This window comes from Perognathus longimembris, chromosome 14 (assembly GCF_023159225.1).
Source record: "Perognathus longimembris pacificus isolate PPM17 chromosome 14, ASM2315922v1, whole genome shotgun sequence".
Taxonomy (NCBI): Eukaryota; Metazoa; Chordata; class Mammalia; order Rodentia; family Heteromyidae; genus Perognathus; species Perognathus longimembris.
In genome coordinates, this window is record NC_063174.1 from 55573335 (window position 1) to 55595199 (window position 21865).

Below are 21865 nucleotides of genomic sequence, written 5' to 3' on the forward strand. Positions count from 1 at the left end.
GAACTGTTCTCCAGGCCTCCGCCTGGTGGGGGGTCACAGGAAGTGTCAGGAAAGTGGACTGCAGGCTGTAAAGTACAGCAGGGAGGGCAGGAGCAGCTGCTGCAGTGACCTTGGAGATGCACAGCCTGTGTCCTGTCACTGGGCTTGGAGATAAAGCACGGAGCTGCTGCCACAGGGGAATCAGGGCCTGGTGGAGACTAGATCTGGGCTCCTCCTTGCACACCGGCTAGGTGGTGACTTGGTCAAGTCACTTTGGGACCTTCTGTTTCTCATCTCCCCTCTGAAACGAGATGAAGCCTCATTATGTTCATGGGAATGACAAAAGTGTATCGAAAGCACTGTGCCATCCATTAAGGCACTGTGCATCTGGTGAGCACCAGTGCATTTCCTGGCCTTCTGTCTGCACTGGGGCATAGGTGTTCCTCCGTCATGGAACTCAAAGGGGTGAGTGCAAAGCCAAGAAGCACGACCAGGAGATAAAAGACTCAAAGAAGACATATCGCTGCAGGAAGTGAGCAGCAGGAAGAGTAGCAGGGCAAACACCCAAAGGAGCGTCTCCCTGAACACGGGAGGCGGGGCGCTTACGGGGGACACTGAGTCTTGCTCACAATGGAACAGCTCCCCATCTCATTCAGAGGCAGTACATTCAGCCGCAGTGGGAGATCATGCTTCGTACACCGTGTGGTCACAGACCATGGGCAGGAACGGCTTGATGGGGGAGAGCTAGCCCCATGCTTACGGCGGATCTGTAGGCGAGGGGCTGGATGGGCCATTCTGTCTGGCTTGAACCAGTCCCATGTAAGTTTTCTCTGGAAGGTCTTGTCTGAAACCCAAAAACAACTTGAAGGGGCGTTGGTAGTCCTGTGAAGGGACTGTAGCGTCTTACAAGCACAGGTGCTAGATCATAAGAGTCCCCATGGACAGCAACGCGTCCGCACCCCTGGGGCCGTGCCTGCTGCCATCTCAGCAAGGCGTGGCATCTGTCTCTTTCCTGCTGCAGGTCTGAGAGCCCAGCATGCCTTGTGCTCGCTGCCTGCTCCTCCTTCTGGTTGGACTCCTGGCCCTTTCCTGTGGCCAGGGGTATGCGGGCGGTGATGAAGCTCACACCAACAGCTCCCAGCAGCCAGCTCAGGGGGCAGATCAGGGCCCCTCCAGCCTCCAGGTTGGCAACATGGACTTTGCCCTCAGCCTCTTCCATGTGATTGGGTCGGAAAACCCCCAGAAGAACATCTTCCTGTCTCCCCTGAGCATCTCAGCGGCCTTTACCATGCTGTCCTTGGGGGCCCGTGGGCACAGCCAGACCCAGCTTCTCACCAGCCTCGGCTTCAACATCACCGAGTTGTCCACACTCGAACTCCACCAAGGCTTCCAGCAGCTGCTGCGAGACCTCAGCCCCCAGGATCACAGACTGGAAGTGCGCGTTGGCAATGCGCTGCTGCTGAACCACGACCTGGAGCTCCTCCCGGAGTTCCTCAATGACACCATGGCCTTCTACAACCCCATGGTTTTCCACCCCAACTTCGGAGACACTGCAGGCACAGCTCAGCTCATCAACGACCACATAAAGAAGGAAACTCATGGAAAGATCGTAGATTTGGTCAGTGACCTGAGCCCAGACACCGAGATGATGCTGGTGAATTATATCTACTTCAAAGGTGAGGTCAGAACCACTGTAATCAGCCCACTAGTGAACACAGGGGTGGGGGTGCTGCCCCGAAATGGGGCTTAGCCTACTTCCAGGTCTCTGACTGTGAGCAACTCCAGCCCAGAATTAACAGGGAACAAAATGCTGGGGCCATTCCTAGATGATCACCAAGCCACGTGTGTGTTGCACGTGGAATTCCCATGCACCAGCGAACTTCCCAATGTGAAGTAATTCAAGGACGGCAGGACATTAGGACAGTAGGACAGGGTTTGCGGTCAAGAAGATGCTGGGCAGAACAGGTTAGAGTCCCAGGTTGCTCACATTTATCTGGACTAACTTTCCTTGCTTCCTGTCTATCGCTTCCCATCTATCGCCTCCTGTCTCCAATCCCTGCACACCCAGGGCAGAGGCCGTGGCCTCTCCTTCGCACTTACCTGCACCAGCTTCATGCTGGTCCTCACCTCCGCTGAGCGGGCTGTGGCTGCCGGAAGTGACGCAAGTGCACAGTCACCTCACCTGGTGGCTGTGAGTGTGGGTCTGCACTGGCTCCCAGGAGAACCCCACTTCCTTCTTGCTCCCCATGCCCTTCTCCACTCCTGCTTACTAACCTTGTTTGCTAGACCGTGGAGAAAACCGCTGGAAGCCTCCCATCTTCTTGCCTCCACCTCTGCTCCCCTCCCTGCACCTAGAGCCATGTCGTGGCGGAAGGGACGCGCCTCCGGCGGAGAGCCAGCCCCACCGCTCCACTCCACCTTCTCTCTTCTGCTCAAGGATCCCACTGGACAGTCCAACCCCGTCCCATTTCCCCCTTGTGCTTCCATGCTGTGCACACAATGACGTGCCGCCAAGGAACACTCTCTGCTACCTCTTCTTGCAAAACCAGAACAAGCCTAAGGTCCCCGTCCCCCATGGATGCTCTTGGGAGAACACACGGATGAGATAAAGAGGACCACAGCTCGGGGCTGCGGGTGGAGCTCCCCTCTCAGGGGTTGGTCCTCGGGCCGCAGACGCTCTGTTGCCTCCTCCACGTGTCCCTTCAGGCCTGTGGGAGAAACCCTTCCCTGTCTTCAGAACCACCGAGGAAGACTTCCACGTGGACGAGCTCACCACGGTGAGGGTGCCCATGATGCAGAGTCTGTCGCATCACTGGTACATCCACGACAGACAGGTGCCCTGTTCTGTGCTGCGGCTGGATTACCAAGGCCCCGCAGCCGCCTTCTTCATCCTTCCTGACCCAGGCAAGATGAGGCAGGTGGAGCAGATGTTGACACCGACGATGATAGCGAGGTGGAACCGCCTGCTCCGGAACAGGTAACCAGCGTATCGCCTGGCTTTGGGTCGAGTGACATAGTCTCTCTGACATTGTCGCCCCTGTGCAACAGATGTGGTGCCCTCTGGCCAGATGGCTTCCTGAGTGGCTGAATAACATTAAATCTACCCCCACAAGGGAGTAGCAAGGCACCCACCCGAGGCCTCTGAGTGGCAAAGTTTATAGTCATAGTGAAAAAAAAAGATCCAGCCTGAGGTCCCTCATGGAGATGGAAAATTCACTCAGCTCTTGTGGCTGAAGGAATCCAAACTGAAGCAGGTGCCTAGGGCCCAGCAGAGGCAAAGGCAAAGGGCCATGGGTAGGGATCTGCACCCCACTATCCCAGCACCTGGACGCCCCAGAACTCAACGTCTGTGGAAGATGAGCTTCCAGGCAGCAGGGCCCAGGGGACATAGAGGAACCCGGCCTGCTGTCGCTGTGTGCTCCCTGAGAGGACACCTGAGCCATGGTGTGTTTCTTTTGAGCAAGCACAGAAATGGAGGTGTGGGCAGAGGATCCTTTCAGGAGGACCGAGCATCGCTGGAACCCTGGCTACTTCATGAATCTAATGGTTCTCCCCCGCCCCCCCCCCCCCAACCTTCATTCCAGGCGTTTTTATAAAGAAGTGGAGTTGTATTTCCCCAAGTTCTCCATTTCCACCTCCTATGAATTGGATGAGATTTTGCCCAAGCTGGGCTTCAAGGACATCTTCTCTCAGCAGGCTAACTTCTCTGGCATCACCAGACAGCGGAAGCTGCACGTATCCAAAGTAAGTCATCAAGGGGCAGCAAGGCTGTGGACATCTGGGGGGGGGGGCTCGAGCCCCCGAGGAGCAGCTGGGTGTGGAGCTGGGGTGGGCCCAGTCCAAGAGACCGTCACCTGCTAGGTGCTGTCTCAGAGCTGAGGGAGGCACTGACGCAGCCCTGGCCCTCAGGGAGGGAGGGAGGGAATGCAGTATGGAAATAGCCCGTGTGTGTGTGTGTGTGTGTGTGTGTGTGTGTGTGTGTGTGTGTGTGTGTGTGTGTGTACCAAAGACTCCACTAGTGGTAACTGTCATCCCGTTCAGTGGCTGCCCAGGGCTCACCGTCTCAGCCGATGGCCGGCAAGGCTGATCACTAAGAGTTCCCCAAGCCCCCGCTCTTTCTCAGCACCTCCCCGTGTGATGCCCGTGGAGGTGACACCCGGGGTTTCTCTTGCAGAGTTTCCACAAGGCCATGCTGGATGTGAATGAAGACGGCACGGAGGCTGCCGCGGCCACTGGCTTTTCCATCGTGTTTTTATCGGCCAGCCTCAGTCCTCCAGTCCTACGGTTCAACAGACCCTTCCTTATGGCCATCTTTTCCTCCAGCACGGAGAGTATCCTCTTTCTGGGCAAGGTGGTCAGGCCCAGAGCCCTATAGCCCGCTCCGGTCTCCCTGCCTCCAGCCGGAGGACTGGCTGGGAAGGGCTCCATGGAAGCAGCTCTGTGGTCAGGGCCTGGCCTGGGAGAGGGGTTCTGAGTCCAGGGCAGAAGCCATTGGCAAAGCGAAGGGAGTGGGTGGATGGGGGGTGAGATGGCTGGAGATCAGGAAGAGGACCTTCTGCCTGGCCACACGGATTAAACCAAATGATGCCTCTGAGACTCTGAAGCCATACTGCTCACTTCACAAAGGCATCCTCTGCCTGTCCCTCTGGGGTTTACCCTGTCCTTCCGTAGAAAACCTGGAGATATCGGGCAGCAGGTGCTCTAGGTCCCAGTGGACTGTCCAGGGGGGTGGTAAGGGGAAGTCAGGCCTCGTCCCAGGATAGGATCTGGGAAGGGGAAGACACCATCCCAGGCAGCCTGGACACAGTGCTGATGAGGGCTTCCTGCCTCTGGCCATAAGATGTGCTCTATTGCTCTGGTATGGGTGGCTTTGCTCCAGAGCTGGGAGACAGGAACAGGGGATGAGCTGGGAGCATGGATTTTACCTTCCAGCCCTGCCACTGATGTGCTATGGAAATACGTACTAGCAAACTCTGTCTCTTCTTGAGCCTCAGTTTCTCCTCCTGAGTAATATGGGGTGTCCCGGCTCGTCTTGCACATATTAAATTCAAGGAGCAATCCCTTTCGCCCCCAGAGAGTGGAAGAATGGACACCTTTCCTGTGGAAGGAGGCAGGCCTGCAGAAACTAGCTTTGTTAGCCACAGACCTCAGGCTTATGGCCAGCACTTCCTCTGGGCACCTGTGGGTTTATTGGTGGACATGGCTCAGGAGCTGAGTCACTTCCTTCTTCTCTTAGAGTGGGGGCTGGCCATGTCTGAGAAGGGACAAGACACCGTTCTCCCTTGATCTGCTCCCTGCCTGCCTCTCCTGCCTCACTTGCTCGTCCTGCTCTCCTGTCTCCTGCGATTTCAGTCACAGGAGATCCTGCCATTTCCCCAGGCCACCTCTAAGCCTTTCTGCTACAGACTTCCATCTGAGACTCCATACAAGGCCTCACACAAATGCCTGCCCACACTGCTTGGAGACAGAATGCCATCCTGCTATCAAAAACAGCCAGCCCTTGGGGCTGGGGATATGGCCTAGTGGCAAGAGTGCTTGACTGGCATACATGAAGCCATGGGTTTGATTCCCCAGCACCACATATATAGAAAATGGCCAGAAGTGGCGTTGTGGCTCAAGTGGCAGAGTGCTAGCCTTGAGCAAAAAGAAGCCAGGGACAGTGCTCAGGCCCTGAGTCCAAGGCCCAGGACTGGCAAAAAAAAAAACAAAAAAAAAAAAACCCAAGAAAACAAAACAGCCAGCCTGAGAACCATTTCTTCTCTTTAACTAGCCCCCTTAGATGAACCACCTCAGCCACTGCTATGTGATCTGACTTCCTTGAACTCCCTGATCCCTGGGCCAACAGTACACACCAGTGCCCTGGCCAGTATACTTGCGGAATGAGTCAATGAACAAATGACTGAGTGAATAAGTGAATAGGTGAGCTATGTACAAGGTCACTGAGCTATTTGCTCTGCATCACCACCCCTGACAGGCCCTGGCCTGAGATTGATTGGACAAATATTTAGTCCCTCTTTTCAGATTTCAAAACACCCTTTGGGAGCATTAAAGAAAATATTAATAAAGCAAAATAAAGATGTCAGGCAGGAGATGCTGCCGCCCCAGTGCGGTGCCCCGGGGCCCCTCTTGCATTTGCCACTGCCTTTGGCGCCTTGGGTTCGTGCAGATCTTCTTCTGCCACTAGTCCGAGGCCACTGTGCGGAGGAGACGCAGATGTGTGTGATTCTCTTGGCATCTCCCAGCAAGGAAAACAGCTCTGGCCTCGGAGGCCGAGGGCACACAGAGGCAGTGTGACCTCCAGTGACATGCTCTGGTCCCCACGCTGAACCGCAGGAGCGTGACAGTGGTGTGGACTATGGGAGTGTGTGCAGAGATTGGCAAGGTGGCACAGCGGCTGATTCCCTTCCTTCGTCACTGCGTCTGAGGGCGGGGAGGGAGGAGGAAGGGGGGGAAGCAAGCCCTTGGCTTGTTTTCACCTTCGGCACCACGTTCTGGGCACCAGAAGCGGCGGTCCCCACACCACAGGCACTTGTGTGGCAGATTCCACCACTGACTGAATCCTACAGGCCTGTTCTGCCCTCCCTGTCACTCTACCCTCAGAAGGGTCTGTTCCCCAGTCAGATCCTGCGGCTTGAGAGCCCAGTCCTGCCAGATTGTCCTTTAATACAAGCACCCAATTGTCACCTATGCTTCTGCAAAGCTGGCTCTCCTCTGCATGGCCACGCCCTGAGGGCCTGGTATTGGGCTAGGAAAGTCGATAGAACGTTGCCAGCTTATGATGTTAGTAAAGGGCAGCAATGAAGTCCTATGAAAGGGGTTCACGGGACCAGGCCTGGGGGGAGGGCGAGCCTCCAGGACCTTCCCCACACTTCCCCCTCCTCCTCCCTGCTCCTCCGTGCTCCTCCACGCGATCAGCTGCCATCTGGAAGCTCTCGGGATCTTGTCCTTTCCGTTTATGGAAGCTCCATGATTATGTGGGCCATTGGTGAGCAACCCAACACCTTCTCTTTCTCCTGTCCCCCGTGGGCAGGGGTGAGGGTGGTGCAGAACTTCCAACCTTCCAATCACAGGCTTGCTCCCCCTGGTAACCAGAATCCTGAGGCTCTGCAGGAGCCCAGCAAAGCACCTGACAACGGAGGCCTCCTACCACCCAGGAAGCTTCAAGAGGTTTAGGAGCTGTGCCAGACACTACGATCACTTAAGAAATTGCAAACGTTTCAGGGAATCAAATACAAAAGATCAGAAAAGAAGATTCTCCTGATACTGCTCTCTATGGGGTATAAGAACCTCTGGCTCAGTTGCTTAAGGAAAGAGCTCACATATTTATTTCCTACTACGTCACAGAACAACCAGAGGCCATGGCCAGGCAACCGAGGGAGGGACCACTCCAGTGTGGAGGAAGGCGGGCAGGAGTGCGGCCCCTGCCCCTCCATCAGGGATGTGCTGGGGCCATGGCTTCTCTTGTGGATCTGAATGACCGCCTCTGCGAATGAAGCATAGAGCCCTGCTCCAGTCATCACCCTGGAAATGGCTGGGTGGACACAGGGTCCCCGAGGATGCGGGTCTGGGGCCTTGGCTGCTGACTTGGTGTGGAGGACACAGGGCAGGGAGGAGGTCCCCCTATGGCTGACCAGACCTGGGCATGTGGTGCTTCTCTGAGATGAGGTGGGGGTCATGCTGACAGCCCCCAGGCAATGAGACCCTGCTGGGACTTAGGTGGCCAAGTACTTTCCAGCTTTCCTTTTGATAACAAGTACCCCTCATGCTGGATTAGCATCTACCCTGTTCCAGTGTGACCTTGCCTCAACTAATTACATCTGCAAGGAAGGAAGGGAAGAAGGGATAGAGGGAGGGAAGAGGGAAATGGAAGGAGGGGATTGAGGAAGAGAGAGAAGGAAAGGAGGAAAGAAGGAAGGAAGGAAGGAAGGAAGGAAGGAAGGAAGGAAGGAAGGAAGGAAGGAAGGGAGGGAGGAAGGAAGGAAGGGAGGGAGGAAGGAAGAAGGGAGGAGGGGAAATAGAAAGAGGGGAGAGAGGAAGGGAGAGAGGGAAGGAAGGAAGGAAGGAAGGAAGGAAGGAAGAAGGAAGGAAGGGAGGGAGGAAGGAAGGGAGGGAGGAAGGAAGAAGGGAGGAGGGGAAATAGAAAGAGGGGAGAGAGGAAGGGAGAGATGGAAGGAAGGAAGGAAGGAAGGAAGGAAGGAAGGAAGGAAGGGAGGGAGGGAGGGAGGGAGGGAGGGAGGGAGGGAGGGAGGGAGGGAGGGAGGGAAGAAGGAAGGAGGGAGGGAGGAGGAGGGAGAAAAGGAGGGAGGGAGGAAAGGAGGGAAAGGAGGAAAGAGAAGGAGAGGGGAGAAAGAGAAAAAGGAAGGAAGGGAGGGAGGGAAGGAGGAAGGGTGAACATGTGGACTTAGACCCAGGCAAGCAATTAACAGGTGCAGGAAGGCATGGTGCTCAACAGCAGGATTATGGCTGGTTAAAGGCAGGGTTGATCTAATACCAAATTCCCAGAATTATCCTGAAGACGTTGGGTTGGAGATTGACCAATGATGTATCCAACACTGCCTGATCACAGTACACGCAGCGTCCAGGATGGGAAGAGCCTGATTAATAGGTCTCACCCTCCTAGCGGCTGTCCAGAGGCCCTGTCACTGACTTGGCCCTCATTCATGAAACACTAGGAATGTTCTGGAGGGATCAGGGATCTGTTGGTGAGCATCAAGATTGCTCACGGGTGTATACCGGGCCCTGTCTCATTCTCTGGGCTGCACATCTTACCTTGTACCCACACGACCTTCCTGGGCAGTGGCCATGCACCGTGCACTGGGCTAAGAGGAAGCCTCAGATGCAGGAAGTTGGAAACATCACAGAGCCCCTGTCAGCAGCCAGCACCAGGTCTTAGAAACCACCTTGAGTGTAGTGCAGAGTGAGAGAGCCTCGGGTTCGAGGGAGAAAACTGGGCACACAGTGGAAGTCCCAGATGTGGCCCCGTTCTGAGCAAAGAGCTCTGGCTGCGAAGTTCTGGGCACCAGGGCCCTAATCTGATGGAGGACCTTGCTCGTTTTCCTTTGGGCCTCAGAGCACCGTGGGGTTGCTGCTGCCTTGAGGCAGGTGCAGTGACCTCTGCACACCAGCCATTGTGAGACTTCCACTGACCCCAGAAAATGGACAGCAGGCTTGTGGGGAAACGGCCCAAGGCCACAGAATCCACAGGAAATTGGCTACAGGAAATGAAAGAACTCTGCCCTGCAGAAGGAGGATGGCGGGGCTGGGGATATGGCCTAGTGGCAAGAGAGCTTGCCTTGTATACATGAAGCCCTGGGTTTGATTCCCCAGCACCACATATACAGTAAAGGCCAGAAGTGTCGCTGTGGCTCAAGTGGCAGAGTGCTAGCCTTGAGCAAAAGGAAGCCAGGGACAGTGCTCAGGCCCTGTGTTCGAGGCCCAGGACTGGCAAAAAAAGAAAAAGAAGGAGGATGGCCAGCTGTGCCCTTTGCTCTGCCTCTGGAATACCAGCAGCTGCTAGCCTGGCATTTCCATCTTTCAGGAGGCCCGTGCCCTGCCAGGTAGAGGGTGGCCAACGTAGCATTGGGAGACAGTAAACAGGCAGCCCTGTGAGAGGCTCAGACTCGGGTCACTGTGTCTGCGGAGGTCTGTTAGCCAGAAGTTTGACAGCCAGGATAGAGCAGGCTGGGCTGGACAGCCTGGGCGGGGCTGGGGTGGGGTGGGGACAGAGCCCTGGGATCAGAGACAATAACAAGCTGCAGCCCAGCCGGCCCTCTGCCCTTTCCTGAGCTCCGTGGACTGCACACACTTGGCAGAGTGAGTACAGCCATTGTGATGGGGCCCCGTGGGCTTGAGGGGGGTACAGGCCCCAGAGTACCAGGTTTGGAGAGATCTGAAGCTCTGTGGAGTCCCAGGGTGGCAGGAGAGGCCTCTGTGGTCCTCTGGGTCCTTCGGGGGGCCGGGGTGGGGGTGGTCCATGAGGTGAGTTTCCCCAGCCACCTCTGCAAAATCGAGCCTCAGTCTCCTCACGGGGAAGGTGGAGATGGTTACACCATCTACACAACATAACCGAGGCTCAGCTACGATGGGGCAACTCCACCGCTGCAGACAGGCTAGCTGGCCGCAGGCAGAAGGGGCGCGACTGGCATCTGGTAGACAGAGGCAGGGATGCTGCCAGACATTCCACAGGCCCCCCCAGAGCCGACCACAGGAACGACAGCCATTCCACACACACTCCCCCCGAGCCCCCCCACAGGAACGGTCCTGCAGGCAGAGGCGGGGAGCCCTGAAACAAGGCTGGAGGACAAGATGGGAACGCAGCCGTCTCTTCCATTCTCTGTGCCTGGTATCTTGGGTGTTAGAAATGAGGAAAAACTCTAATGTGATCTGCTCATCTGACGCCAGACAGCCCCCCAACTCTCCCACCAGGCCTGACGCTGGAGGCTGCCCGCGGGGTGGTCCTGCCGCTGCCCTGGCCCCTGGGGGGCTGCTGAGCAGCGTGTAAAATAAACACGACAGAAACTGAGAGGAATGTCCAGCTTTTCTAAGTAAGGGTGGGGCTTTGAGAACAAAAGCCAAGGGGAAAACCTTAGCTACGGAGAAGGCTGAGATCTGAGCTTTGAGATTCAAAGCCAGCCTGGGCAGAAAAGTCCATGAGATCCTTTTTTCCAAGTAATCGGAAGGAAGGAAGGAAGGAAGGAAGGAAGGAAGGAAGGAAGGAAGGAAGGAAGGAAGGAAGGAAGGAAGGAAGGAAGGAAGGGAGCCAACCCTGAAAGTGGAGTTGGGGCTCAAGTGGTAGAGAGCCAGCCATGAGCAAAAGAAACCAGGCAAGAGTGCAAGGCCCTGGGTCCAAGCTCTAGCTAGTACTGGTAACAAAAGCTAATAAAATTAAAGTTAAAAAAAAAAAAAGCCACAGGGAAGGCAAGCTGCTCATCTAGCATATCCTTGCCCACAGCAGGGATGGAAGCAATGAAAGTGAGGAGCCAGTAAGAGACATCTGGAGGTGATGGTGAAGATCATGGCTTTGCCTCTGGTGAAACTTTCCTGGTTGTACCTACAGCCAGGCTCAGAGGCTGGGGGTAGACAGTTTTGTTGTTGTTGTCATCATTGTTGTTTGTCAGTCCTGGGGCTTGAACTCAGGGCCTGGGCGCTGTCCCTGAGCTCCTCAGCTCAAGGCTAGTGCTCTACCACTTTGAGCCACAGCGTCACTTCTGGTTTTTTGGTGATTAATTGGAGATACAAGTCTCATGGACTTTCTTGCCCGGGGTTGGTTTTGAACCGTGATCCTCAGATCTCAGCCTCCTGAGTAGCCGGGATTACAGGTGTAAGCCACAGGCACCAGGCAAGTGGACAGTTTTTAATCTGTCAGCCACACCTCCAGAGTGTCTGTGAAAGGCAAAGAATGGAGGCACTAGTGACAGACAGGGGTTAATGTCTTGGGGCCACCTGACAAGACACACCCAGGCTAGTGAGCCCCCAACTCTGGCACCCAGCCCAGCTTAGCATCTACCAGTCAGTGTCCAGCTTGCATAGGATGCCTCTTAGGTACAAAGGACTAACCAGGACTCATGGAACAGATCGACCATCATTCATTCATTCAGGGCACATAGTACAAGCACAGGGTACCTCCTCTCCTTGCCAAAGGCTGGCGGCCAAGAGTAGTGTGGTGTGGGTCCCTTCTATTGACATCACATTTTCTCACAGGGAGAAAGATTGAACAAGAAATACAAAAGACAATTGTACGTGTACATGCATCAATGCCCTCAATGGAGCAGTGAGAGAAATGTGGCCCTTACAGAGAACAAGAGGGGACAGTATCAGCACAGCTGGGTCACCACAACTTGGCATCTGGGCAGGGGCTGACTCCCTACAAGGTCGGGTAGGGATTCCAGCCGAGTGAGCAGCGTCCAGACCCAGATTTCCCAATGCAGAGCCTGCTGCCGGTGCTGCCTCAGGAAAGGGAGGCCTGGGCAGGGACTCAGAGAAGAGCGGACTGTAGACTGGGGAGAGCCAGGCAGAGCAGAACAGGCGGGCTGACCCAAGGGCAGTGGGCACCTGTGGTCTTGCCAGCAAGGGGCACAGCACCCGAGTCGTGAGTGAACATGGCTGGTAGCCACAGAGCAGGGAGCCACTGGGGGGTGGGGAGGGGGGCTCTGTTCCATTCTGCGGAGGCCAGGAGAGATGGAGAAAGGTGAGGGGATTGAAGATCTGTTTTGCCAACGAGGCTGATGAGCCTTGCCGGTGGGCTGTGGGTGGACAGGAGCAGCTGGGTGTCCTGTCTCCCAGGAGGACCAGGAGGAAGCGCTAGCCTTGTCTTTCTCCACAGCCCACCTCCCACCTCCCATTCTAAAGAGCAGATAATGGACACACACACACACACACACACACACACACACACACACACCCCTGCACACTTCCCCCAGCTGAGTCAAGAATCAACTAGATAATCCTTTGCAGCTCCATCATGTTGGGCTAGGAGGGACCAGACTGGCCAGGGTCTCCCTGCTCCTCGTTGGGGCCTGGTACAGACATACCCTGGCTCAGAGTTGGCACCAATCTCCACCAAAGCTGCATATTTCCACCAGAGCAGAATGAGAATGCTCAGGCTTTCTAACAATTAAAAAGCAACAACAGCCAAACTAAAGGGAGCGGCTGAGGACTCTTCTTGCTGTCAGAGAAGCCTTTCCGACCCTCTGGTTCATCTTCTGCGCTACTAGGACGATCCCAAGTCTGTGTTGTTGCTGTGTTGTGCACGTGAGCTAACACAAGAGAACCGCCTGAGAGAAACTGGCAAACGGGAACCAGGAGATAAGGGCAAGGAAGGGAGTGTAGTTCCCCAGAGCCACAAAAGGCAGCCTAGATCAGCGTGCGCACCAGCCCACTGAAGCACACAGATAGGAACCCAGGTTCCATCACTCCCCGGCTGGAATAAGCACTTCCATGTCACTCTGCCTCCGTTTATCCATCTGTAAAAGGGGGCTGGTGACCAGGCCTTCCTGCTGTGAATTTAGACATAGCAATACCTATAGAGAGTCTCCTAAGGTCTTTCCAAAACAGTGGCTTTCCTAGAGGAGTGGGTCCAGACCGAACAAGACAACCCGAGGGGAATTGACGTGAACCTAGGCCCTCCCAGCAGAACCCCGGAGACCTAGAGAACTGCTCATCAATGGGGGGCGGGGCGATGCCGCTATTGTTACCCCCTCCCCAAGTGTTGATTATAGACCTGGTGCTGACAATGAAGAAACTGAGGCACCGGGAGCAGGAGGGGCTCGCTAAGGCGACCTGGGCAGCTGCACCGGCTGCCTGGGGCCCCCTGCTTCCTGTGGGAAAGCTCTTGGCTGGCCCTGAGGTTTTGTGGGTTGTCCAAAAGGACCTCTCCCCCTTCTAGATGGTTCTCAGGGAGCAGGAGGGAGCTGCTTGAGCCATAAGATAGGCAAAGTCACAAGATTTCATCCCTACAGTGTCCTTGAAGATGGAAGGGAGCTGTCACCGTGGGAACCGAGAGGGAGTGCGGCAGGAAGGCGGAGAGTGTTGCTGAATTATCTGCCGATTAGGGCTATCTGACTCGGGGCTCCCAGAAGCAGGATTTGGAGGCACAGCCCAGGGTCTGAGGGAGTTGAATGGAGGGGGGCGCTTAGAGCCGCTTCCCTGGGGAATGGCGCCTGAGACACCCCTTGCTGGGCGAGTCAGACAAAGGCAGGGTACCTGGTAGAGGAGGAATTCTCACTGGGCTTCCTGTGGCCAGGCTGTTGCACCCCAATCCCTGAGGTTCTGCAGGCCAAACACTCTAGATAAGCATTCTCTGAACTCAGGGTGCAACGTGAGACTGGCGATGGTAAGGATGAATTCCCCTCTACTCAGAGGCAGGCCGCCGTGTGGCTCCTACCTGTTCCTGGCCAGGGGTGTCCTCCAGGAGACCACACTGCTGCTTGGGCCTTTTGGGGTGTGGGTTTGCTTGGGTCTTATGACTGTGACAGGCTGTCCCTGCTGGCCTGGGTCCAGGCAACTCAGTGACAGGGTGACATGGGGACCCCAGAAACGGGTTCTTTCCAAGGACAATGCATGGATGAAATGTCACAGAACTTGCATCAGGCTCACATGACCGAGTTCAGGGGAGGCTAGCAGCCCACAGTACTCCCTGAGGAACTGGGGTACCGGCTGGGACTTTGGGACCTGTCGGGCCACACTAGGTAGGGGTGGGCTGCCACCGTACCAGTCCCCAGGTAGGGCACAGTTCCAGGAACGGCAACTTCCCAGATCCCACTGGGAGACCTCGGGGTGGGCTGAGGCGTGAATCCAGGCAGCGGATGAGGAGGCAGGTGCTGGACCGACAGGGTTGGGGGAGGAAGGGGCAGAGGGGCTGAAGGCTGGTGGAGGCAGGAGCATAGAAAGCCCCCAGGGGTTCACCTGAGAGACGAATGAAAGCAGCCACCTCTGTAAGACTTAAGGAGAGCCCTCCCCACCACCCAAGTCTGGGGGCTTAGACAGCAGAGATATATTTCCTTTACAATATTGGGTGGGAGAAGTCCAAGGTCAGAGAGACAGCGCTCCGCTCCTTGGCTGGTGGGTGGCTACACACTCTGTGTTTTCACGTAGTTAGCTAGCTGTGTCTCTGGATCCTGTCACCCTCTTTTTTTTTTTAATTTTCTAGTACTGGGATTTGAACTTAGGACCTCAGATCTGTTTGGCAGGCATTCTACCCCTTGAGCCAGACCATTAGCCAGGCTTTTTGCTGGTTGCTTTAGAGCTGGAGTCTCACGAACTTTTCTATCTGGGCTAGCTTCAAACCTCAGTCCTCCAGGTCTCAGCCTCCTGAGTAGATAGGACTACAGGTGTGAGCCACCAGCATTGGGCTTACAAAGATTACCATCCATTCAATGGCCTCATCCCAATGCTTTGTCAATGACCCTTTGAAAATATAGTTTCACAGTGAGGTGCTGGGGTGAACACTTCCTACGAATTTTAAGGGACTCTACTCACCCCCTAATGGAAGAAGAAGGAGTCCGGGTGCCCACACTGCGTGTGTAGAATTTCTCAGGCGGGGACAGTGTCTCTGATGACAGACAAGGAGCGGCCTCAGGAAAAGAAGGGGACCAATGGGTTTCCTGGTCCCCTGCCTGCCACAAATGAGCTGCTCAGTGCTCGTGGGAGCGGCCGGGCTGAGCTGATAGGACACCCACAGGAAAAGTCTGTGGCCACGGGTACAGACTGTAGATCGCTGACAACCTCCGCAATGCTGACAGGACAGCGCGCGAGAGGCTGTCTTTTCCCAGCCTCATCCTGACCCTCCACACGCACCTTGATGTGATGGCCAGGGAAGCCCCCTGTCCTGGTGGCCAGTAGCCTGCCTCCTATCTGCACCTCCTCGGCCTCCTGCTGGACATCATGTCCCCAAGTCTATCCTGAAGCCACCGTCACGTGGCGTCCCTGTAGATCCAGCCTACATGGCCGAGGCGGGGTGTGTGGGGGGGGGGCTGTTGGGAAGGAGGGCTCCGCCCTCTGGCGTGTCAGCTTTGCTCCCAGAGGCAGAGCAGCTACATCCTCTCTAAGAACAACTTCTTGCTCTTCCTGTCAGGGTGGCCGCCATGAAGCTGGTCCTCCTCCTCGGCCTGATGCTCCTCAGCTCTCAGGTGACGACTCGCCGCCACCACCCCCGGGAGATGAAGAAGAAGGGCAGGGACCCCGCCAGCAGAGCTCCAGTGGCCTCCAGTCCCAAGGACTTCGCCTTTGACCTCTACAGAACCTTGGCTTCCATTGCCCCTGGCCAGAACGTATTCTTCTCCCCCGTGAGTGTGACCATCAGCCTGGCCATGCTCTGCTTGGGGTCCCGTGCACACACGAAGGCAGAGATCCTGGAGGGCCTGGGCATCCACCTCCATCAGAGGTCGGAGGACCAGCTCCACGAGGGCTTCCGGCAGCTCCTGCTGGAGCTCAGCCATCCCAGAGAGGGCTTCCAGCTGACCCTGGGCAACGCCCTCTTCACCGACCCCATCATAGCCATTCAGGACAGCTTCGTGAGGGCCATGAAGACGCTGTACCTTGCAGAGCCTTTCCCCGTCAGCTTTACAGACCCCGCAGCCGCCATGAAGCAGATCAATGACTATGTGGCCAAGCAAACCAACGGCAAGATTGTGGACCTGATCCAGAACCTGGACAGTACCCATTTCATGGTGATCGTGAACTACATTTTCTTTAAAGGTAAGGAGCAGGGCTTAAATCTGCACTTTCTCTTTCCTGCCTGCTCTGAGCAAAACAGTATGCACAAAGAGGACGAGGAAGATAGTTTTCATCCTCTCCGGGGCCTGGGACGGAGGAAAGATGGGGCTTTCTTGCCAGGTGAGATGCTGTCTGTGGAGGCCGGGCCCCTTCCCAGCTGCCTCTTGGAGAGGGAGTATGGGCCTGAATGGGATATGCATATGTGTCCCGGCCCCTCCCTCCACCCAGGCCCTTGCCCCCTGCCCTCCCAGTGGCCCCCCGAGAAGTGCCTGCTCCTCTGGAAAGTTCTCTCTTCACCTATACTGCAGGTGAACACCCAGCCCCTGCCAGCGCGTGCCTCTGTTCCTCCTTCTAAAAGAGGCACCCCTGGTGGCCCGCCCAGCTCCCGCCCAGGTGGGAAAGTGCGAGTGGAGAAAGAGGAGGGAGAAAAGATAAAAGGCAGGAAGGGAGGGAGCTCAGTTGCCCTTTCCCTGTTCCTGGAGTTACAGACAGCCAGGGTCTCGGTCTGTTCTGCATGCCATAACAAAAAGCCAACACACCGGGTGGCTTATAAAGAGCAGAAATGAATTTCCCGAGGTTCTGGAGTTTGGGGTTGAGGATCAGCCACAGATCCAGAGTCTGTGGGGAGGCCTCGTCCCCTGATTCATATCGGTGTTCATGATGGAAGGACACACAGTCCCTCGGGCCTCTTCTATAGGGACAACACTCCCATTCACGAGGCTTTCACTCTTACTATCACTGATTTGCCTCCCAAAGGCCCCACCTCCTAAATACTGTCACCTTAAAGGTTAGGTCCAACAAATGAATTTTGGAGAATACGCACAAATGTCACACAATAGGGGTGAGTAGCAAACATGACGTCTAGAGTTCTTGATTCCTACCTCAGCGCTGATAGCGCTACAGCAGGCTGCAGAGGACAGTTGTGAAGTGAGTCTGGCATTTGGTAGGCTCTGCCTTTGGTAGCCACTAAAAAGTCAGAGCCAGACAAGGTAGCTCATTCCTATAATCCCAGTTAGTAGGGAGACAGAAATGGAGAGGATGGAGGTTCAAAGCCAACCCAGGCAACTTGAAAGTTAGTAAGACCCCATTTCAACTAATAATCTAGATGTGGTAATACTTGCCTATGATCCCTGGTGTACAGGGGGAAGTTGTGGGATGATCCCTCTCCAGTCTGGCCTTGATGAGAGAGAGGGAGGGGAGAGAGAGAGAGAAGAGAGAGAGAAAGGAGAGAGGGACAGAGGGAGGGAGGGAGGGAGAGAGAGAAGAGAGAGAGAGGAGAGAGGGAGGAAGGGAGGGAGGGAGAGAGAGAGACTGTCCAAAAAGGGGATGGGTGGAGTGTTGCTCAAGTGGTAGAGCACCTGCTTAGCAATTATAGGGCCCTCTGTTCAAACCCCAGTACTGCAAAGACCAACAGCAACAACAATAGTAATTTGGAAGCAATCACTTGTAGTGAGAAGAAGCCAGAGGAGAAAGCACAATGGCGGCTTTCTGAGGGGGGAGATCTCAAATATTTCCTGTACCCTCACAAACTCTCATCTAAACTGAGACCGAAATCAAATATTAGGGAAGGCAGAAGACCCACTCTCCCAGCTGTCAGGCTGAGCATAGACAGCTGTCCGTTCTTGGCTGACTCTCTTCCCTTGGCTATTTGAATAAAAGCAGAGAATCAAAGAACACGAGAAGCCTCTGCAGACAGTAAAGCCCATCTTATGGGGAGGGGGGAAGGCGAGGCTTCACGAGAGGTCTGGGCCATTCTGGAGCTATTAAAGGACTTCCCTTTGAGCTCAAGGAGTTTGGTTATGCTTGCTGCCGGGAACGCTTGAAAGAGGAAGCCCCTGCGACTACAGACTGTCTCCACGCTTCGTGGACAGCTGAGGTTTTCTCTTTCTTAGACAAAGTTCTCTTCCATTCCCACCCTACGTTTTGTCTTTAGCTAAGTGGGAAACCAGCTTCAGCATCAAAAACACCCAGGAGCAGAACTTCTACGTGACCCCGGAGACGGTGGTGCGGGTGCCCATGATGAGCCGAATAGACCAGTTTGACTACTTCCAGGACCAGAACCTGGCCTGCAGAGTGGTGGGTGTCCCCTACCAGGGCAACGCCACGGCGCTGTTCATTCTCCCCAACCAGGGCAAGATGGAGCAGCTGGAGAACGGGCTGAATGGGAGCACGCTGAGGAAGTGGCTGCGCATGCTCACAAAGAGGTACGCATCGGAGTCCTCCCAGGCCAGCCCAGTGCTGCCCACACCCAGGAAGACACCTGTCCCCCCAGCACCCCCACGGGAGTTCCACCAAGGGCCCGAGCAGCCAGCGCGCCGCCTCTAAACCCAGGCATCTCATGAGGTCGTGGGCCCTGGGATCTGGCCCTGCTGGAGGACCCAGAGCAGAAAGCTAGCTTTCCCGAGGGGGCTCTAGAGCAAGTCCATCTTAGACAAGGGGCCAGAGCAGCAGAAGAGGCTGAGAGGAGCTGATTGGAAGTGGTTCCGTGAGCCCATGATCAGCCTAAGTGTGTCCTTTGCTTGCCCAGCTCTGGGGCTCCCAGCCGTAATCCCAGCTACTCAGGAGGCTGGGATCTAAGGATCGTGGTTTGAAGGCAGCCTGCGCGGCAAAGTCTGTGACACTCTCCTCACCCATAAACCACCACAAAGCCCAAATGAGAGCTATGGCTCAAGTGATGGGACGCTGGCCTTGAGCACAAAGCTCATGGACGGGACCCAGGTCCTGAGGTCAAGCCCCAGGACCAGCACAAGGAAACAAAAAAAGTCCTTTTCCTGTCTGGGTGTGAGTGGCTCACACTGAAGCCTACCTCTGGGGAGGTTAAGAAAGCGTCTCAAGACCCTTTCTGAATCCATAGCTGAGCGCAGCGGCCCACACCTGTCATCCCCAGCTACACGGGATACAAGGGTAGAAAGATCCCGGAGACTCCACCTCCGCGGGGAGAGGCTGAACATAGCGGTCTTGAGAGCTTGCTCCAAGAAAGGAGAGCAGTTCTCAGCTGAGCCATGTGCCCAGGTGGGAAGCAAGACTTTAATCCTACAAATAATTAGAGAGGAAAAAAAAACAAAACAAAACAGAGCTGGAGGCACAGCCAGCCTAGCAAACGTGAGGCCCTAGTTCTGTCCCCTCCCCCCAAAAGTGAGTTGTTTTGCCTTTTGTTTCTTGTTTTTCTTTCTCCAGGGAACTCCGGCTTTACCTTCCCAAGTTCTCCATTGAGGGCTCCTACCAGCTGGAGAAAATTCTGCCCAGGCTGGGTATCAGCGAGGTCTTCTCCTCCTTTGCAGACCTGTCTGGCATCACTAACCACTCCCACACCCAGGTGTCAGAGGTGGGTCTGCAGACTCCTGAGTACCTTCAGACTAATCCATCTCAGACATCCTATCCCCCCCACCCACCCCATCCCCCCACCCATCCCATCCCCCCACCCACCCCATCTCACCCCACCACAACATCCCATCCCAGCCTACCCCAACCTAATCCGTCCTACCCCACCCCATTCCAGCCCAGCTCAGCCCATCTCTTCCTCATTTCCCTAGAGAACAAAGATGTTCCTTTAAGTCTTATCCTTTTGCAATGGAAAGCTATGCCTGGGGGAAAGGAGGCTTGTATTAAGCGATCAGATCTCAAAATCCGGGGCACACTTCTTTCTTCCCTAGATATGTGACCTCCAGGAATCCTTGAGTCTCCAGGCCTTTCTCTTGTCTATGAAAGGAGTCGTGTCATTCTCAGATGTCACACAAAGTCAATGGCTGGCATGTGTGGCTGCCTCTGGGCCCCTGTTCAATGGCTTCGTTGCTCAGTGTTATGGTGCTTTGGGTGGTGATTCCCACAGACATGGTTTCAATGTCTATGCCAGTTCTTAGAAAGCCTTGCCCAGCCCCTGCAGTCCACTGATACCGAGTGTCCTCCTGCAGATGGTACACAAAGCAAAGGCAGACGTGGACGAGGCAGGAACCACAGCCGCCGCCGCCACGGGGATCGTTTTCACCTTCCGATCAGCCCATCTGAATCCTCCAAGGATCGTGTTCAACAGGCCCTTCTTGATGCTCATCTTGAAGAACATGAACATCCTCTTCCTTGGGAAAGTGAGCAGGCCCTGAGGCGGGTGCTGCTCCTGAATTCCACAGGCCTCCATAGTGGACAGAGCTCACAGGAGAGCAAGGAGTCTGTGACGGGTCATCTGTCTGCTAGTAGCTAGTGATTCGCATAGGTTTCATCGCCTAATGAGGTGTCATCGACCGTCATACACTGATAGTTGCTTCCTCTGACATACATCAAGGAGACGTGAGTGGTTAGAACAACACTGATCTTTCCCTTGCCTTTGGCCAGTGAAGATGAGCACAGAGGCCTAGGCCCAGGCTCACACTGTACCTTAGTGGCACAGACAGACTTAGAATCTAGGGCCACCGACGCTTTATGCCAGAATTCTGTGGAAGAGTGGGCCTAGTAGGCGTGAGCCACCAGGAAGGACCTGGTTAAGTCCGGTCCCCACCTACCAGCTAACAACTCTCAATTCATCATGGTTTGGGAAGAACTCTGGAATGAAGGTCTGGGAGGGTCTAGACAATCCCAGCCTTGTCCAATTGTGTGACATTGGCATAACACAGTCCATCTCTAAGCCTGACTTTCCTCACCTAGTAGGAAGGATCAAGATAAGAATCCCACCCTGGGAAACCTTAAAGGCTATTCTATGGCAGTCATGGCTGGCTTTAGTCCACTCACATGCCATTCATCCATTAAGCGGAACAGTTGAGCATCCTCTGTGAGCCCATCATGTTGGGATCCAGTGTAGGTTCACGCCATCCCTAGAATGATCTCTATCAGCCACCATCTCTCTCAGCTCACAGGCGGGGCCAAGGTGGGAGAAGAGAAGTCTTTTGTAGACAGTAGAGTAGCGACGTGACAGACACTGATGACTAGCTTTCTGAATTTTAGTTTGTAATAATAAAGCATTTGCAAAGACTGGGTCTTTTCTATGTGGAGACAGCTACAGGCACGGTGACACAAATGACTTGGTACAGGACACCACCTGGGCGTTCACATTCACCCCTCACGAGGCAAGATCACCCCTATGTTCACTTTTTTTTTCTTTTTCATTTCATTTTCTTCCCTTTTGTTTCCTTCATCTCTTTTCTATCACTCATAGCCTACCTGCTTTATTTACCCTTGTTTGCTCGCTTACTCATCTATTTTCTGCACTCTGGTAACTCCTGTGAGAAACGTTTCTTTTCTATCAGAGTAGTTTTCTTCCTTTCTGCTAATCTTGAAAGAACTGTTTTTCTGAAAAGTTCCTGCTTTGCCAGGTGGCTTGGCCCTTGTTAATTACATTTTAGTTACATGCATCCTTTTCCTGAGCACTTGAATTAAGACATCCTGTTAGAAGCTCCTTGACTTTTCATTGCTTCCTGTTAGGTAAGCCACATCCTTTTGCAGATTGTGAACCTGAGCTCAGCCAGTGTGAGCAGAGGGGTGGAGACTGATGGGTTGGGGATCAAAAGGGAGCAGCAGACCTGCTCTGTGTGCTTAGCTGGCCATGTCTTTGGGTGATACACACACCCTTCTGCAGAAGTAAGTTTGAGTTCCTGTGGACTTGGTGACTAGTCCTATGCTACAGACACCCCAGCATCCCGAGTTATTTCTAACACTCCTGACAACCACCCTTCTCCATGGCAAGTGA

At 54.8% G+C, this 21865-nt stretch overlaps 2 protein-coding genes across 2 annotated transcripts; both read left to right on the plus strand.

The window, feature by feature from the left end:
• The first annotated feature begins 1181 nt into the window (after positions 1-1181).
• On the plus strand, positions 1182-4469 carry Serpina4 (serpin family A member 4). Its single transcript, XM_048362390.1, has 4 exons — positions 1182-1655; positions 2686-2956; positions 3564-3723; positions 4154-4469. The coding sequence occupies exons 1-4, from the start codon at positions 1268-1270 to the stop codon at positions 4352-4354; spliced, it is 1020 nt and encodes a 339-aa protein (XP_048218347.1). The 5' UTR covers positions 1182-1267; the 3' UTR covers positions 4355-4469.
• A 5258-nt stretch (positions 4470-9727) lies between these two features.
• Positions 9728-21150, plus strand: Serpina5 (serpin family A member 5). The gene is made up of 5 exons (XM_048362534.1): positions 9728-9792; positions 15551-16173; positions 18125-18395; positions 19369-19516; positions 20103-21150. Exons 2-5 carry the CDS (start codon positions 15561-15563, stop codon positions 20286-20288), a joined length of 1218 nt encoding a protein of 405 aa, XP_048218491.1. The 5' UTR covers positions 9728-9792; positions 15551-15560; the 3' UTR covers positions 20289-21150.
• The last annotated feature ends 715 nt before the right edge of the window (positions 21151-21865 follow it).

Excerpts from the sequence above, each read along its gene's own strand:
- Serpina4 (XM_048362390.1), top strand. The coding sequence starts at position 1,268 with ATGCTGTCCTTGGGGGCCCGTGGGCACAGCCAGACCCAGCTTCTCACC. Across the intron at positions 2,957-3,563 it reads AACCGCCTGCTCCGGAACAG|GCGTTTTTATAAAGAAGTGG; the intron begins GTAACCAGCGTA and ends CCTTCATTCCAG. Across the intron at positions 3,724-4,153 it reads GGAAGCTGCACGTATCCAAA|AGTTTCCACAAGGCCATGCT; the intron begins GTAAGTCATCAA and ends TTTCTCTTGCAG.
- Serpina5 (XM_048362534.1), top strand. The coding sequence starts at position 15,561 with ATGAAGCTGGTCCTCCTCCTCGGCCTGATGCTCCTCAGCTCTCAGGTG. Across the intron at positions 16,174-18,124 it reads GAACTACATTTTCTTTAAAG|CTAAGTGGGAAACCAGCTTC; the intron begins GTAAGGAGCAGG and ends TTTTGTCTTTAG. Across the intron at positions 18,396-19,368 it reads CTGCGCATGCTCACAAAGAG|GGAACTCCGGCTTTACCTTC; the intron begins GTACGCATCGGA and ends TTCTTTCTCCAG.